At 40.0% G+C, this 19317-nt stretch overlaps 1 protein-coding gene across 1 annotated transcript in view; it reads left to right on the plus strand.

Moving 5' to 3' along the window:
• Positions 1-19317, plus strand: part of LOC140344405 (uncharacterized) — a 63805-nt gene that overhangs the window by 20982 nt on the left and 23506 nt on the right. The window contains exons 16-27 of the mRNA XM_072431530.1: positions 503-547; positions 1111-1164; positions 9632-9685; positions 10689-10742; positions 11596-11649; positions 12297-12350; positions 15902-15946; positions 16923-16967; positions 17109-17216; positions 18137-18190; positions 18310-18363; positions 18459-18512. Of these exons, the coding sequence (XP_072287631.1) occupies positions 503-547; positions 1111-1164; positions 9632-9685; positions 10689-10742; positions 11596-11649; positions 12297-12350; positions 15902-15946; positions 16923-16967; positions 17109-17216; positions 18137-18190; positions 18310-18363; positions 18459-18512 (675 nt within the window). The remainder of the gene's footprint in view (positions 1-502; positions 548-1110; positions 1165-9631; positions 9686-10688; positions 10743-11595; positions 11650-12296; positions 12351-15901; positions 15947-16922; positions 16968-17108; positions 17217-18136; positions 18191-18309; positions 18364-18458; positions 18513-19317) is intronic.

Raw genomic sequence — 19317 nt, forward strand, 5'->3', positions numbered from 1 at the left:
GTCAGTCATGTAGTGTTCCACCACAAGGGATTGCTAATTAACACATGTTGGATTTTTGAATGAGATGATCTAGCATGTTTGTGCGGCTTTAGAGTGTGCAGTTTAACCACCTTTGCCATTAAGCCCGACCTTCGTTCGGGCACAAAAAAATTGCAAGGATGGTTAACCCCGAGATTTTTCCCATCCTTACTTACTTGGTCCCCCTGTGCTCATCCAGCGTCGTTTTCGTATTCCAGCGTCGTCCTCCGTCCAGCGTATCTACTAGAACCCCCGTTCGGACATATTTCTGTAAGTTACAGGTCTACAATTTAAAAAAAAAAATTTCATGAAAAACGATGGATCACTTTTGGTACAGAAATCTAGACCTCAGTGTAACGCTCAGGAGGTTAAAGCAGTTCATTATTATTATTTTTATAATAAATTATTAGGTATATGTAATATTTGCTGAATATATTATGTCAAAATCTGTGTTATATTCCCTGGTCCTATTTTTTACCATCAGGGGCCACGGGGTGCACCAGGTGTTCCTGGCAGCAGGGGGATGATGGTGAGTATTGACTGCATTTATATACAGCACTGTGAGGACCGAAGTGTAAACGGCAGACATATATTGCATTTTGTATTATAATTGTATTATAAGTTGTATTAGTCTTATGAAAACTTATTTTTTGAGGTGCGGGGAGGTCTTGGAAGAATCATGTTGTGTATTGCAACATCCATATCTATACTTCAGACAAAGCCAATGAATTGTATAAATCATTTTTTGGATGTGATAGAGAATATTGCATCTAAAAGTCTCACTTATACCATATGCCTCATATATATTTTGCTAAAAATAAAAAAAAATATTTTTTTTAGTTTTTATTATCATTTTACAATTGTAATTGTATTATATTAGAGAAAATCACATACAAACCTCTAAATATTTTCTTTAAAGCAGTAAAACTTGTCATTTTTAACTGCATTTTTATACTCCATTCCCATTTGGTTGTTGTAAAAATAACCAGTCTTTTGTAAAAGTTGCATTGTGAATTGATAGACCTCCCTCCTGTCATTTTTAATCACTGTAAGATTTAGTGTGGTATTTTCTTTGTTTTACTCTGTCTTCAGGGTCTTTCAGGCCCTCGCGGTGAGATTGGCAGAGACGGACCACCTGGACCACCTGTAAGTAAAAAAAAAAAAAAAGAAAATATTAGATTTAAAATTTTCAACATATATACGCCTCAGACCACTGGCTTTTGATGTCGAGAGCCTGGTTTTGTTGTATTTGCTTTGGTGCCAAAGAAAATAAAATATTGATGTTAAATAAAAAAAAAAGCAGCCATAAAACTAACCCTTAACCTGGGCCTTCAGCCCTGGGTTTAGGATTTTTAGCCATCCTAATTGGCCAGGCAAAAATTATGTAATTCATGCACATGCGCATGGGAGTTAATTCATTGCAGGCATGCACAGTTAGGTGTACATTGAGGAAAACATTGTATATGGGTAGATGCATTTCTTTTATTGCATAAGGGACTCATGTCCCTTCTACAATAAATAACTTACCTGTTCACATTTTTTTTCTTTTACATTTAGTTCCATATAAAAAAAAAAAAGTACAAATACTTCTCACTTAATGGCCTACCTGTTTTAATGACTACTTACCTTTTTGATCCACTCTGTGACCTGTGACTTGTGTGGTATCTCGGCAAGCATCCTATATTCAATATTTGGTCAGTGTACATTTTACATAGGATTTTATACTATTCTATAGATACAGCACAACATGTACTATATTTCTTCTGATAATGTGTATGTTTACATGGGTACAGGTTCACCATAGTACTGTACCTGATGTCACCAAAGAGAAGGAACATAATACCTGAGAAAAGCCCCTTGAGCTATTGACCTTGAGATAAAAGGACTTTGATGGGGCTGATAAAAAAGGTAAAACAATAGCACATGTCTTGGAGCTGGCTCATTTCACCATTTCAACAATCTTGAAGGATAAAGACTGTTCAAAATGTTTTCAGCAACAGAAAGTAACTAAATAACTCTTCATGATTTTTGGAAATGATACAAGATTTTACACAGCCTAAAGCTACGTACACACGTCAGATTTTTATCGCCCGATAATCGGCATCGGCCAATTATCGGGCGAAAATCTGCCGTGTGTACAGACTGCGCATGCGCGTCGACGGGTAAGACGTTCTTCAGGCTCCCGGACCCGCGCTCTACATACGGCTGGCATAACACCGCTTACCGTTATCAAGATGGGATGCAGATCTCAGCGCAGTGTCAGGCTGCAGGGAGACACACCGCGGCCACGTGAAATCGGCTCCTTCTTTCAAAAAAGGGGCTCTTTAGAGGAAACAACGGAGGATTCCCCTCCCCCCAAGATGGCGCCTTCCTCACCATGCGCTCCTCTCGGCCGGCCAAGGGACTTACATAACGGCTCCTCTTCCAGCGGTGAGTCACCTCAGATCAGTGGAGAGTTGAGAGAAGAGCTGCTGGGGCATGACTCAGGGGGAAACACATATGCAAGCACGGCTGTGCAGGCTAGCCAGGGACACAAGAACACTGTAGCATCCCCCCCCCCAGGAGGGGGGCTGTTTCTAGCAGTGACAGTGAGGGAGAGGAGGATGCTCCCTTCACCAGACGAGATCTGCTGGCATGCTTTTGCAAATTTGAGCATGCTATTAAAGAGGAACTGGCAACTTTCAGAAAAGATGTGTCCATTAGGATGAATGATTTTGAAAAAACGATGGCTGACATACAATTACAAGTGAACCAGCACACTGAGACTTTAAACTCTCATTCCATGCTGTTAAAACAATTGCTAATGCAACAGGATGACCTAGAAAATAGAAACAGACGTAGCAACATACGTTTAAGGGGCCTCCCGGAAGATATTACACCCCTCTCCCATTTTTAATTCTCTCCTGCATGCTGCCCCTGATTCTGCGATTGAAATAGACCGCATCCACGGAGCTCTGGGCCCTAAGAACCCTGATCCCTCCAGGCCGCGAGATGTTATTTGCAGGGTTCATTCCTTTGCAGTTAAAGAAGCCATAATGAAAGCAGCGAGACAACAGGAACCCCTCCAGTTTCAAGGATGTGAGATACAACTGTTACAGGATCTTTACCGCCATACACTCCTGTTACGTAAGGCTTTGCGGCCAGTTTTATTAGTTCTAAGGCAATGGGAAATTCCATACCGATGGGGCGTTCCTTTTCAAATAACCGCACACAAGGAGGGAAAGACAGCAATTTTTCAATCTGAAACGGACCTGACCTGCCTTCCACCTCTATTCCCGATTTGGCCGACGATGCTGAAACCTCTGCCACCAACTCCGGCCTCCCAGTGGCATACGCAGACTGGCAGAACCGGGCGACGCCGTGCTCCACCTCATCAAGATGGACTTGCCTGATCTGGGTTTTCAGACGGATTGGTCCTACTCCACCTATGGTCCTCACCTCAAGAACTTTACCTCTAAAGTTTTGCACTACTGTGTTCCTGTGGCCTTCAAGGGACATTCGACCCACCCCTTCAGGGGATGGGTCTGGGTAATTATATATAATATCTTCCCGTTCTGCAGGCTATTTGTTAGGCCATTCTCCGGTGAATTGTGTACCCTGCTGCTACTTTCAAGTTCCATGTTATGCCTAGCATTAGGTTACTGTTTACCTCATTTATGAGTCTGTTGAATAGATTCTCAGTTATTTTTGTTTACTTGTATGCACTTTGACCCTTTTCACATGCGTCCAGTAATGTTGTATATGACATGGCTGATGCGGTGTTACTACTACCAGCTATACGTTGTTCGGTTTTAACTAGGCCGTGTGTGGGGGGCCCCCACCCAAGCCGTCGTAGAGTTTTTTTACTCCCCCACTTAGGCCTCTCAGGTTATCTGAGACTTGACACCCTTTGGTGCCTTACGTACCTTTGGTACTTAGTTACTTGGTTGTCCTCCCCCACCCCTTAACCTCCCCTTAACTGGTCCCCCTCCTCCCCGCCCTTCCTTGTGTCTGACCCCTATCCCGACCCTAGTTACCTCCTACCCACCCCCAACCCCGAATACCGGGTTGCACATCCTCAGACCTCTGAGATATAGCTGATAGCTGATATTTATTGTGGTGATTTATTGTCTTTGGTATTAAGTTAGCAACATTCAATGTCAAGGGACTGAATGTCCCGGAGAAACGTTCAGCACTGCTGGCTGAATTGGCGAGGCTGCGGGTCTAGGTGGCGCTACTCCAGGAAACTAATTTTAAACATGGCAAGATTCCCAAATTATTCAATAGGAAATTTCCGACCAGTTACCATTGTGGCTCGGTGGACTCCAGATTTGGGGGTACTTCCCTCTTGATCTCAGGATCGGTACGTTGGCATTTTTTTTGACATATACAGGGATCGAGAGGGCAGAGTACTGTTTGTTAAGGGAATTCTGGAGGAACGCCTGGTAACCTTTGCCTCTATTTATGCCCCCCAAGTGCACCACAAACTATTTATGAAAGGGATGCTTGAAAAGCTTGATGAGTTAGCCGAGGGTCTGCTTCTATGTGGAGGCAACTTTAACTTTGCCCCTGATCGTGACCTGGATACATCCGGTGCGGCAGGACCTGCTAGCTCACATCTTTCTGCTCAATTGAAACACTTTTTGCACTAACATCAATTGGTTGACGTATGGCGGATCTTGAATCCAACTGGAAGGGATTACACCTTCTATTCTCACCCGCACCGGATGTATTCACGCATTGATCATTTTTGGCTTAGGCAGGGGGACCTGATGCAGGTTGTGGATTGCAGGATTGGCAACATTGCATTCTCAGATCATGCACCAGTGATTGTCACGTTACATTTAGCTTACACTTCCCCCAAGTCTTGGCACTGGAAACTAAATGAATCACTCCTGGCTGACCCAGTGCTTACTGCGGAGCTGACCTCCGAAATGAGGAGTTACTTTACCCTGAATGTTGCTCCTGAGTGCTCCCCCACTGTGATCTGGGAAGCACACAAGGCTGTAATTAGGGGAATTCTTATAAAACACGGGGCCAGATTGAAGAAGGAGGCCTGCAGGAGTTAGAGCTCCTTCATAAGCACTCCTTGAACAAACAGTTAGGCTCAGAGTTGGCTCTTCTACGTCAGAAATTAGCCTCTCTCTGTCTTGGTAAAGCGAGGGCAGCCCTGGTCAAATGCCGGAGAAGCTATTATGAACATGGGGATAAATGTGGGCGGCTACTGGCAAGAGCCCTCAGAGGCCTAAGGGCCCACACACATGTACCTTTTTTAGCTACTGATTCTGGGGGAAAGGTGTACCGGGTGAAAGAGATAGCTGAAAAATTCAGAGAATATTACGCCTCCCTATACAATCTAAAACCGCCTGATCAGTCGAGTGCAGCACGCAACTCCCATTTGGAAAAATTAAGCGCTATTTAGAGGGAGTTGATTTACCATGCCTGTCTGATTCGGCATGTCAGGATATGGAAGCCACGATATCTGTTGCAGAATTCCAGGCGGCTATAAAGCAAACTAAGTCAGGGAAAGCGCCAGGACCAGATGGCTTTTCACTCCCTTACTACAGGAAGTTCGCTGAGGACCTGGCCCCTCACTTTGTAGCCGCCTTCAATTCATTGACGGATGGGAGCTCTCTTCCACTGGATTCCTTAAGAGCTATAGTCACTGTAATTCCCAAAGCAGATAAAGACCCTTCGGCATGTAGCTGCTACAGGCCTATTTCGCTTCTGAATCATAATCTTAAGTTGTTTACCAAAATTCTAGCCAACAGACTACAAAGGCACATTCATGCTTTTATCCACATAGATCAAGTAGGGTTTATGCCTTCCAGGGATGCCCGAGATAACACTTTAAGAGCCATTTCATGGATTCACTTGGCGGCTACTTCTGACAGATCTTCGTTGTTGCTCTCGACTGATGCAGAAAAAGCCTTTGATAGGGTGGATTGGGACTTTATGCTGGCCATGCTTCGTACCATGGGCATGGGGAGTAAGATGATGACCTGAATCCAGGCTTTGTACTCGTCCCCTTCTGCATCGGTCAAAGGTGAACGGAGAAGTGTCCTCACCTTTTAGCATTTCTAACGGCACTAGACAGGGCTGCCCTCTGTCCCCGCTTATTTTTATTTTGTCCCTGGAGCCCCTATTGTCAGCAATACGTTCCAATCCAGATATCCAGGGCCTTATGCTAAATGGATGTGAACATAAGGTGGCAGCCTATGCAGATGACCTTCTTTTTATCAGCACTAACTCTCTTACATCTCTACCGAACCTTATCCAAACGATACAGAAATATGGAGCGGTGTCGAACTTTAAAATCAACTACTCTAAATCTGCGGCCCTGAGTATTTCTATGCCTCAGACCCTTCGATCTCATCTCATTCCATCCTTCTCTTTTAAATAGGAAGATAAGGCGATTCAGTACCTGGGGACTTGGATTCCAGCGGACCTCTCTCAGCTCTATGCTCTAAATTTCGCTCCCATTCTCACTACCATTAACAAGGACTTGGAGTATTGGTCCTCCTTGACTCTGTCCTGGCTGAGACGCATACAGGCAGTGAAAATTAACGTCCTGCCACGGATCTTGTATCTTCTTCAGGCTCTGCCAATTTTTTTGTCGGCCTCATTCTTTAAATCGTTACACACTAAGGTATTCCACTTCATTTGGGGCAAAAAGGGCCACAGGCTTAGCAGGAGTCTGTTATTCAGGAGCAAGAGTGGGGGGGGGTCTGGGCGTCCCCAATTTTTCTCTATACTACATGGCAACCCAAATGGTCCGAATTTTGGACTGGTTCCGACATGGGGAGTTCAAACAATGGATAAGTGTGGAACAATCTTTCACGCCGATTCTTTTGAAGTTCCCATGGTTACAGAAGCTCCCTCACCCGAATCTGAAAGCTCACCCTGTGATCTTTGCTACTTGGAAGGCCTGTCAGAGACCTTTATTTAAACTCAACCTATCGCCTGGACCTTCTTCCATGTATCCGATTATTGGCAACCCCTCCTTCCCTCCTGGGTTGGAAGATGGGAAATTTGGGGAGCTGCGTGAGAGAGGGCTCCTTAGAGCAGAACATTTTATCCACCAAGGGCAGTGGGTTTCGATGGAGGCATTGATAGATAGGTTAGGGGACTTTAACCTTGATTTTTGGAGGTCACTTCAGCTGTCCCACTATTTACGGTCTCTTCCCCCAGACTATTGCAATAACCGAGTGAAAACGAGTTTTGAGACGGTCTGTACAGGAAGTGGCCCTCTTAGACACTCTCTGTCTTACCTTTATGCTGTGCTTAACCAGACTCCGGAGAATTTTTCCCCCTCATATCTACGGGCATGGGAGGCTGAACTGGGGTATACTCTGGGACCAGAGCAAAAATGCAAGATCCTCTCTACAGTTCACCGGTCCTCTACGAGCAACAAGTATCAGGAACTGAGTTTTAAGATCCTCTCTCGGTGGTATAGGACCCCAGAGCGGCTACATAGCTTTTTCCCTGAAGTCTCAGACAGATGTTGGCGGTGTAATTGGGAAAAGGGCACCATGTTGCACATTTTTTGATCCTGCCCCTTACTGGGCCCCTACTGGGAACAGGTGAGAGCACTCATACAGAAGGTTACCACTCACAATGTCCCAGGGGATCCCAGGTTTTTCCTTTTGCACCATAACACTATTCCGGATAAGAGCTACAGGAAGTCTATTCTCAGACATCTTATAGTGGCAGCGAACGCCTGAATTCCTATATTGTGGAAGACAGCTTCGGTTCCCACTGTGGGCATGTGGCTTCACAGGGTTAATGATATGATGCTCATGGAAGACCTGACTGCGAGCCTAAGGGGTACGCAAGAGAAATTTAATGTGATGTGGGGTAGCTGGATTTACTACTGAGACACCCGGGAGTTCAAGCGCCACCTGGATTCGAGCCTCTCAGGCTGAAGAGAGAAGGGTTGGGAGTATTTTGTGACGTATTTATATATTTGTTTTCCTCGCACCTAATCTTTTCTCTCCCCTTTGTATTTCGGTTGTCTGTCGATGATGCTGTGTCTGTAACTGCACCACAAGTTATTTCTTTGTTTTTGATATTATGTGGAATGTGTAACGTAACAGTCTTTGTTTCCCATAGTTACCCTTACCCTGTTCTGTAATGCCCTATGACTGTCTTGTTTTTGTTTCTGTTGTTTATTGTGTTTTTTGTTTTTTCAAAACAAAAATAAAGAATGTTAAAAAAAACAGTAAGGACTCATTCCCTGAAAGGGTTAAAATATATGTAAAAAAAATAGGACGAGGCTTTAATGGTAAATTATTTTATTAAATGTGTGTGTGTGTGTTTGTGTAACTAAACTTTCTTTTTTTTACAGGTTATCTCAATGACATGTCTTGATGCTTGAGCTGTCATCAGGGTTTCCTATTTCTCAGCCAATCACAGAGCACTAGAGATGAATGGGCACAAGTCTCCCCATTCATGTCTAGTGCTGAATGGCTGAGAAACGTAAAACCCCAGCCAATCACAGAGCACTAGAGGTGAATGAAAAGCCTTGTCCTCATTTAACCCCTAGTGCCCTGCGATCCGTGACTCAGGAGGATTCCCAGGGCTGTGCTCATGTCATGATTGCAGCCCTGGGAATCATTCTGTCATTGGGATAACCTGTAAAAGTTTAGTTACACAAACACACATTTATTAAAATAATTTAACATTAAAGCCTTGTCCAATTTTTTTACACATATTTTAACCCTTTCAGGGAATGAGTGAGGGGTTTTATGTACCCCTGTACTCATTCCCTGAAAGGGTTAAAAGTAAACCTTTTATAAGCGCTTATGTAAAACCATGGCAATTCGCGGTAAAGCGCATCATAGGCGTTTATAAAAGATTTTTAGCGTTTTAAAGTTAAGCTTGTAAAAGTGCATAAAAACCCATATAAACGTGGTAGGAACGTTTATATGCGTTTTTAAAACTTCATGTAGACCCAGCCTAAAGAACAGCTTAATCAGCTTGGAAGGGAGTGTTCAAAAAATGTAAACAAGGCATATAGAAAGAATATCTAAAATGTTTTTTTTGAATAATTTGGAAGAATTTGACAAAGACAAACATGTCTCACTAACTGAATTCTTCTTGAAAGCTTCACCCAGGGTCACTGTCCCTACAAGTTCTTTCATTTCTTCAACTTCTTCCCCCTTACCTGGGCCCTCCACAGTCCCCAAGCCTGCTAATAACTCAGATGATGACATGTTGATCATGAATCACTACCCGTACCCCACTTGATTCATGATAGCTAAAATGAATAATCTGATTGTTTTATGATTGTACAGTGCAGTTTCCTTTTGATTTGTGATACAGAGTTACATGTATGTTAATGTTTTGGTATACAGAGTTATGCCAAAAAAAAAAAGTTAGCGTTTCCTTTTGACCTATTCTTTATTCGCTTACATTTACATACTTCACTTGCATACATACATACTTACATACCGTAAAACTAATACTGTCTGCTGTAACTTTTTACAATGAGCATTGATTAGCAATGTTCAACAGCAAACATTCAAAATTATCATGTATAAGTCAGTGCACTTCATACATATTTCCATAAATTACAGCACTTTTTCACCCAAAAAGAGAAATAACATATTTTTTTCATGCTACTGTTTTTTAGGGCCCTACAGGTCGACCTGGAATGGATGGAGAGCCTGGACCTCAGGGGGAAAGGGTAAGCTTGAGCTTGAAGTGGTTCTGTCTTTGATGTTTGAAAATTTGTCATATGTTTGTAACTTGCAAAAATAAAACTTCTACATCAAAGTTTGGGAAAGTTAGCTCTACCTTGAAGGTCGACCACACTCTAAATCTTGTTAGAGTTTTTTTTTTAACTGTAAGCTGCATCTTTTTATTATATTCAGCTAACCCCTAAAAGGTGCAAATATTTTCTGCCTTCTCTTCCATTGTGTGATGTTGAGTCAGGTGTGAACCTGCCCCAATGGTAAAAATTGTCTGCTGCTAGGTATCAAAGTCATCCCTATGCTGAGGTAACAGTTGTAAGGAAGAGTTTGGTGCAGCCTTCCACTTTTAGAAAGAAATCTCCCACTTGTACTTAGCATTTGGCATTTTCTGGTCTAGGCCTAATTTATTATTTGTTATAAGATCTGAGGAACCTGCATGTGGCTGGAGACAAGCTCCATGTCCTACAGGATTCAGTCTTCGTAAACAGTTGTTTGCCTACCGTAGTTGAATTTGATCAACCAACACACAGACACATGTTATTAGTGATGCATTATTTGGTAAATGTTCCCATGTTTTCAAGTTACCATTGTATACAGTAACAGTAACAGAACCTTAGAAGCCCATTATTGAGCTTCCTTCCTGAATCATTGGACCAGTTTGTGTATTTTATTTTTTTTTTCTCTTTGATTTGTAACCATACCTTTAATGAAATGTTAACACAAACTTTAGAGCCTTGCTGGTAAGAATAGAATGGAGGATTGAAATATTCACCTTTCCTGGAAAAAATAGTATCTGGGTACCTTTAGTGTTTGCCACAGTACATGCCAAGACCCATGCACAGAGTGAGCAAGAAAAATTGGTTGTTCACCTTTTCTTTAACTCATTTTTTATCCAAAGATCCCAAATACATTCTTACATATTATTGTTCAAAATTTGATTAGATTGGTTGAAATTGCCTTGACCAAGATATGGTAATACATGTGTTTGTCTTGTAGGGCTTTACTGGAAAACAAGGACCTGAAGGACAGCAAGGGCCTGTTGGCATGTATGTAAGTATGTTAGATGCTTTTTCATAAAAGTACACATTTTGTGGAATAGAGTAGCTGTGCAAAAGTCTAACTGACAAGCAGACTTTTTTATTATTATTACTACACAGTATTTATATAGCCCCATCATATTACACAGCGCTGTACATTGTCCATAGTCGTGTCACTAACTGTCCCTCAAAGGAGCTCACAATCTAATGTCCCTACCATAGTCATATTTCATTAATGTAGTCCAAGGTCAATTTAGGGGAAAGCCAATTAACCTAACTGCGTGTTTTTGGGATGTGGGAGGAAACCAGAGTACCCGGAGGAAACCCACGCAGACACAGAGAGAACCTGGAAACTCCATGCAGATGGTGTCCTGGCTGGGATTTGAACCTGGGAACTAGCACTGCAAGGCCAGAGTGTTAACCCCTGAGCAACCGTGCTGACTTCTGTTTTAATTAGAAGTACAATGATTCTGCAACCATTTTCCAGTTTCTGGTATTTCAGTCTCATAAAGATGGCTAACTTAGGTACAAGAAAGTGACTGATTCTCAGTAAACCAGTGTGTGTTCATGCTTCTTTTTAAAACTCACTCCACCCAGAATGTTTTAGTTTGTGTTGGAAATTTAGAGCTTTGGTTTTTAGGTTTCTGTCAGGGAGAAATCTCTCTAGCAGGGACACAAATACCATCAAAAATGCATTTTTAGTACAGTGAGAATGTTGTTGAAAAATTGTAGTCTGCTTCTAATATAAAACTGCTTAAATGTCATAAAAAGCTGTAACATTTTCAAAATATAGAAAAATGGTAGAAGATATTTATGGAAACTGTGCGGCATTTTGAATAAAAAACATTAATATCCTTCTTCCCTAGGGCTTGCTAGGACATTTTGGTGAAAGAGGCCGGACCGGACATCCTGGGGAAAAGGTAAAGTATGCAAAAACTTATCTTCCAATCAGTTTTATAAAAATACTTTCTTCTTTTCCTTTCCGGAGCATATCTTTGGTTTATATAATCAGATTAATATGAAGCATTGCATATTTTTACCTACAATTTTCCACTTTTTAGGCAGAAGTGGGCAAGCGCCAAGCACCAAATTCAAAATTAAAACAATGACACTGGTACAATGGAACAGTTCATAAACACAGATTAAAAAAAACTGTAAAAATAAAATAGACCAAAAGCTATTAGCCTTTAAATTTAAACTAGCTGGAGTGATTTGCTAGAGTCAAGAGTTGCAAAGCAGCCAACATGACCCTGCCTGTTCCTCCTAAGAGAAATAAGTTTACTACAGAATGAAGAAAAGGTCAAAGTAGAATCCAAAAGAGAAAAATCACCCCACCAGTTTTTTTGTGTAAAAACTGGTGCAAAGCAGTATACACCCCAGGTATTGGTGTGCATGTTGAAGAAGCTGTACAATACCCAGTGAAGCAGTACTATTAGATGGTCTGCATATAAACAGCTACAATGCTCCTTAATATGTATGTCATGTTGCATCTATGATTCATTCCTATACATACTCTTGAAAATGGATGATAAACTTTCTGTACCTGACTTTATTTTTACTATAACAGGGAAAAATGGGTCCACCTGGAATCACAGGGCCACCAGGAAAAGTTGGACCAAAGGTATTTGATTTTTTTACTTTGTAAATGCACTGTAAAAAATATCAGAAATAGAAGTAACCAGTAATACAAGAAGTTAAATACTGATGTATAAAAAAAGGTAATATATTAGTTATAGGTGATGCCCAGCAGGAAAAGCCTGCCAATTATATATTTATCTGAAGCTTCGCCAGTGAGATCTCACTGCAGTAATTCCCATATGTTTTTGGTGTTTCTACCCATATTTTTGTCAGCTTTTCACCTTATATTCTCCTAAAAGATATACATCCAGCATGGTAAGTGAGAAATCCTCCCTTTTGGTCAAAATGTATGAGGGGGTGCTGAGAAGTTCCTGGCTTTGTCCAGAAAAAAAAGAGCTAGAGTTATGAAATACCACATTTACTCAACATATTTCCCCCTGAGAACGATGCACTTGGTACAGCGTAGTTGCAGCATTTCTAGACCGTTCAAATAAAAGTTCTTTGGTTGGGCCGCAAACCAGCTCTCAGCAGCATCTTTGACGTCAGAAATGTTCTTAAAAACATTGCCCCTTCAGGTGTTTCTTCAAATTCAGGAACAGATAATAGTCCGAAGGGGCCAGGTCAGTTGAGTAGGGGGGATGGTGGACCAAGTGGAAACCCAGGGTGTTCAGTTTGGCAGCCACAATGATGGATGTCTGCGCAGGTGCATTGTTCTGCAAAAAAAGGATCCCTTTGGTCAACTTTCCACGGCGTTTCGTTCTAATTGCCTCCTTCAGCTGGTCCAGGAGGTTAGCATAATACTGTCTGGGGACACTAGGGCCCTAAGGTAGGTAGTCCACCAACAGAATACTGTCTTTGCCCCAGAAAAAGGATTCCATTACTTTTTTGGCCGATTTCTGGGTTCGGAACGTCTTCGGCCATGGGGACCCGCTGTGGCGCTATTCCTTTGACTGTTCCTTGGTTTCAGGATCATAGATGTGGAGCCAGGTTTCATCCTCAGTCACTAACCTAGCCAAAAAGTCCTGCGCAGCTTCAAAATGGGCCAAAACGGCTTCAGATGCTTCAATTCTTTCCGTCTTCTGATCACTGTTCCGACATTTCGGCACCAACTTCGCTGAAAGCTTGCATATGTCTAGGATAGTGGTGATAACAAACCTAACACGCTCCTGTGAGATGTCACGTATCTGGGCTATTTTTTTTGCGGATATTCGCCAGTCCTTAATAATCAGCTCATGGACAGCATCGCAGGTTGCCGGGTCAGTTGAGGTTGGGGGGCGCCCACTGCAGGGCTCGTCATCAGCAGTGAAATGCTCAGTCTTAAAACGAGATATCCAGGTTTTGACAGTGCTGTAGGAAGGACACTTCTCCCCCAGTGTTTGTGACATCTCGGTGTGAATGTGCTTTGCTGACGTTCTCTGGAGAAACAAAAACTTCATGACGGCCCCTAACTCCAACGACATAAAACTTGCTTGTGCTTCTGCCATCACAGCATCCCACTAAAAGAAAAAACAGTTTCAAGAATCGCAAAGACCTGATATTTGCACAGTTACATACTAAGATATTAGGCTGTCTTATGCCCCCACGCTATTTTTTTCTATTTAATCTGGAAGGGGGCAAAGCCAGGAACTTCTCAGCTCCACCTTATATCACAGATCTCACCAATAAAATCCTCAAAAAACTATCACTGGAATACCATTTTTGATTAGGCTGTCCTCTGCTTACCCTATGTAGTTTACTTCTATTGTACAGTTTGACTACAATCTGCTGTCTCCTCATAAGAAGAAAAGTTGAGCCTGATTTAATAAAGCTCTCCAAGACTGAGAGCTGAAAGAATACACTTTCACCAGTGAAGCTGGGTGGAATGGATTTCTTAAAAGTCATTTTATATTCCTTAGCAAATGTTTTCAATCCTGGACCAGATCCATTCCAGATTTGCTGGATCACCCAGTTTCACTGATGAAAGTGTATCCTCTCCATTCTTGGAGAGATTTAATAAATCAGGCCCTTTGTGTACATTCCTAAAACAATAGAGAAAAACACAGCTGTAAAGCTCAGATTGATGCAAATTTTTTTTAAAAAAATTGCATAATTAACACATTTCACCTAATTTTACACTTTAAGTGGATTAGAGATTACCTTATGTGTTCTAGTTTAATAATGCAGTTAAAATTGCATACACTCGTTCCTAAGCAATGGGAACTTTGCAGATTTTAAATTGAAACAACCAAAAACTTGTAGAATCTCTACAATTCCTTTTACATGCGAAATTGAGTGCTTCCTAAAATCATTATAAAATCACAAAACTATGTAATGAGAAATAGGGGAGTTCATAATTTTTTGTACATAGTAGAGCAGACAGAATCCAGGTATAGAAAAGTGTGTAAAATAATATAATAAAAATAAAAAAAAGATGTGTAGCATCTTCAGAGAAATCCATACAAAATGCATAAGCAGGGCACACTTTTAATGATATTATTTTTTTATTTCTAGAATAAAATAGCAATATTTTTGAGTGGAATGCCAGTCATTAAACAATTTTATTTGCTACATTGTTACTTCTATTAACCTAAAATAATTGCTTAAGAAGTGGGCTGATAAGGTACTTTAGGGTCATGACATAAAAGAAAATACATGTTCAATTTTGGGTTTATTTGACCTTTAACACAAGAAAAATATAAAACCAAATTTTAAAGATACTGGTCTAGATATGGGGATAAATGTCTAATTACTACGTGAATTGATCAGGAATTTCCCTCTGAGTTAAAATATTTAAGTATATTAATGACCTACGTAAGTATAGAATCTTAGGGTACTATTCACCCATTAGATATCCAATTATCTGTTTTAAATACCAAATGCTAATTTAATTCTGGGTAATATGATTATACCAAAATTGATTTCTCTACAAAATAACCCATTTAACCCACGATTTTCATTAATAAACAGATAAAATAATATCTGCTTGAACAACATATTTTTTCTTCTTCATTTTTTTATAGGGTGTGAGGTTTTGTGTGATGTAATCAGTTGGTTTAGTTTCTCTCCTTTTGTATGTTTGTGTTTTTTTTCATTATTGTTTGTATTTGATCAATTATATAAATTTACTGTAATTTTTTTTTTCTTCATTTTCTATGTTCTGTTGAAAAAATCTAAAGTAATTAGACTAATAGGGGACCATTTTTGACACAGAAAATTGACACAGTTTATTTGAAGATCTGTAATGTTTAGAAACCATTTAAAACCTTGAGTATTCCTAAAACCACTCAAAACTACCTTTATTCACCTTTTTCTACTGACTGTAAAGTATTTTCCAAAATGGTAATGATTTGCTGAAACTTTCTGATTTATATTGAAATTTGGGGAATTCATTTTTAATGTATTGCAGTGTGTTGGTAGTTAATTCAAAATGAATGGTCTGCCTTTTAGCAAGCCAAGGTACCATGCAAAAATCACACATTATCACTGAGGCAATATTACAATGCGTTAACTGTGAATGGTCCTTAAAACTGATAAGGCATTTACTTACTGTGTATGTAACCACTGCCATTTTTTGTTGGTGTTTTACAGTTTAAGTAATGTTTGTTTCTCTTACAGGGACCTCCAGGTCCACTTGGGGAGAGAGGACCCACTGGACCTCAGGTATTAATCTTTTTAACCTTTCAAAATGTACTTTTGTCTGTTGAGATGTCTGTTTATTCAATTTGAAGATTGCAAATGTTAATAATTAGCTACTTAAATGTAGGGACAGCATTTAGAAATAGCTCCTTGGATCAAAGATCCTCCTTTGAAGTCTTTGGCAGCGCAATTGACTAAAGTTTTGAGTTATGGGTTAAAATGGTCTTTAAAATAATATATTTTTTTTATTAAAAGGCATTTGTAGTGGAGTTTAAAAAAATGAAAAAACATTTGAGACAAAGAGGGTAAGAAAAAGGATATTGCAAATCAATGAAGAGTTGTTATTTCACACAGTTTACAAAAACATCCAGCATTGTGGTTTCAAGCACTGTAAAGAGACAAATAATGTAACCCCCCCACACACACATTTTTTCCTTACAGGATTTGTAGAAGTAATGTATAGAGTATATTGCCTGTGAATATGTTAGTCCGTTTATTGAACATGTTACCAATCATAATAAACAATCCTCAAATAATATTAGCCAAAATTGACACAAATAATAGAAACAAGAAAGAAAAGGAGAGATAGGAGAATAGGATCTGGTGGCAAAAAAAAGTATAGAGAGGCCTCTTCAAAAAGCCCCATTGCCAATACTTTGGGCTTCATATGCTATTAAAATGCAATACATGACTCTGTATACTGAATGAGTGTGAATGAGAAGTTCCACATAACCCATATTTTGTTAATATTCTCTAAAGTATCATAGAGTCGAGCAGTTAGTTGTTCCATTAGTGTATTAGATTCTTAAGAACTTCACATACATGGGATAACATTTACAGTTTATACCTTCACATGACTGAATGAAAATTAAAAATGTTTTGTAGATTAATTTATTTATTTCTAAATATTTAAATATGGCAAGACAAGGCAAAAGTTAAGAAGCTGCTCAAATTTGATTGATGCCAATGGTAATTACACCTCTCTGTTCTGCATCTTCAGGGTCGTATGGGTGAGATGGGTGAAAAAGGCTTCCCTGGCATATTGGTAAGTGGGCCACTTGGGCTGGCATTTCTGTGGATTAGCCTGATTAGTGCAAAAAACAAAGGAAAATTAATTTAACAAAGTTGCTATCATTATTTATGGATGATACTGAAGTGATAGCACTTCTTTTTTTTTTTCCTACAGGGCCCACCTGGCAATCCAGGAAGTGATGGAGAACAGGGAAAAATTGGAGCTGCAGGAGATCCAGGCCCAGCAGGAGCTCAAGGAGAAATTGGTCCTATAGGCTATCCAGTAAGTTTGGTTTTAGAATTTAAAAAAGATGGAGTTTGTATGTTCTCCCCGTGTTTGTGTGGGTTTCCTCAGGATACTCTGGTTTTCTTCCTCATTCCAATATGCAGGAAGAAATATGCAGGAAGAGACGTTTCCAAACACCAAAGTGTTAGTGTTTATTGATATTTTATGCATATTTAAATGTGTGTAAGGGGTTAGTGCCCAATTGGCTAGACTTAGGCAATAGTTGTCATTAGAAAACGAATGACTAACGATTATGCACGATTATTTTCAATGATCGTATTGTGCACAATTCTGTACATGCTGTAACTATACGATTGTTCAAATATAATCCACCAATAATGTACACTTGCTAGATACAATCCTTTGAACGATGCAGGAAATGACATGTAAAGGAGAAAGTGTACTGCAGAACCATAAAAGATCACTGAACAACTGTATACACAAAAGATAGCGAACGATCGTCGCCCAATCAGATCTGCAGGGACGGTCGTTCATTTCCAACGACAATCCTCGTTCATCGGCATCGTTGTGCACTTTTTTGGTCAACAGTTATCAGACAATCGTTAGTCTCTTGTTTCCAACGATAAATATTGCACGTGCTTATGTAGTTATAGTAATGTCAGACAGCAGTACCATGGAGATTATTACTGCCATCAATACTAAATATTGTCCATACTTGGCAATACCTTTTCATAGACAATGATAGAATTCAGAAGAGTAGGGGAAAGGCAAAAAAGGTAAATTTAAGCACTGGAGGATGCATAACACTGGTTGTTGTTGGTGGTAGTAGTGGTTCTAGAGAGGGAGGTAAGTTTAGAAATAGGTTTATTTGAAGGGGATAAAATACATCTATTAGTTTACCAAAAAAGTGTTGACATTTATTATTTATCTTCAGTAAATATATTTTTTCAACTTAGGGTCGAGAAGGTCCACGAGGGCCAGAAGGATCTCCTGGGAAGAAAGGTGAGAAGGTGAGTATGATTGCAATCAATAAAATCTTTTTAGCCACATGTGCTACTTTGTCTGTATTAAAAGCTTTGGTGCCAAGCAAAAACTTAATTTCAACTGTAAACATCTTACACCTTTTCAGGGTACTATTGGGCCAGTTGGGGATCAAGGGGTCAGTGGGCTTGATGGGGAACAGGTAATTGATACAGTTTGTAATCAATGTATTAATATCATAGATAATTTTTGATGCAATCAGGGTACTGAATATTCAATTACTCTTGTTGTTTTTAGGGTGAACCAGGCTCCGTTGGCAGTGAGGGCCCCTCTGGGAAGAAAGGAGAGCAGGTTGGTTTACAAGAACCATATTTAGAATAATGTGTATTAGTCAAATAACAAGCTAAAATTAATTAGCCAATTAAAACACAAAATAACAATATTTAGATTAAATCTAGAAACTTCACCTTCAGTTTTTTTTCTGCTGCTCACTCTAATGACAATATTCCACACATTTCCTTTGAGCCCGGGTCACCCTGTTCCTGTCCCAGCCTGTAATTGGTTGGTAAAAAAGAAAGAAAACAGTGGGCCTAATTTATTTAGGCTTTAAGTCACTCTGCTGTCTGAATATGAGCAATGTATATTTTATAATCTATATACAGGTCTTCAATCCTACAAAGTTTTATGACAAAATGTTGCTATGATCTCTGCTAATTGGACAGGATCAAGATTAAATTGTAAAAAGAGCATCCAAGTTTAAAAAAAACAGAAAAAATGGGTGTCTTGTGAACAATCATCAGCTTATATAGAAACTGTTGTAATAATGTAAGGGTAGGGGGCAGGGGGTCCAACAACATTCACATAATGCATTTTGTTGCTGCTAAAAGACAGATTTTTTAATTTCGTTAAACTTCTATTAGTTTGTGACATGCTGGAAGAAACAACCGAAACGTGAAATAATGCCAGATGTGGAATCACTGGACACACCAATTTCGATATCTGGATCATAAAATCAAAAACTGATGTCCAGAATAATCAAATATATGGGCAGGACCAACGCACATGTTCTGGGTTGCTGGAGGGAAGTCCACATTTGGGACAAGATGTATAATAGCGGGATGCCTGAGATTGTTTGACTTTTAATCCCCTAGGTTTT

The sequence above is a fragment of the Pyxicephalus adspersus genome, chromosome Z, assembly GCF_032062135.1.
Source record: "Pyxicephalus adspersus chromosome Z, UCB_Pads_2.0, whole genome shotgun sequence".
In the NCBI taxonomy this organism is placed as follows: Eukaryota; Metazoa; Chordata; class Amphibia; order Anura; family Pyxicephalidae; genus Pyxicephalus; species Pyxicephalus adspersus.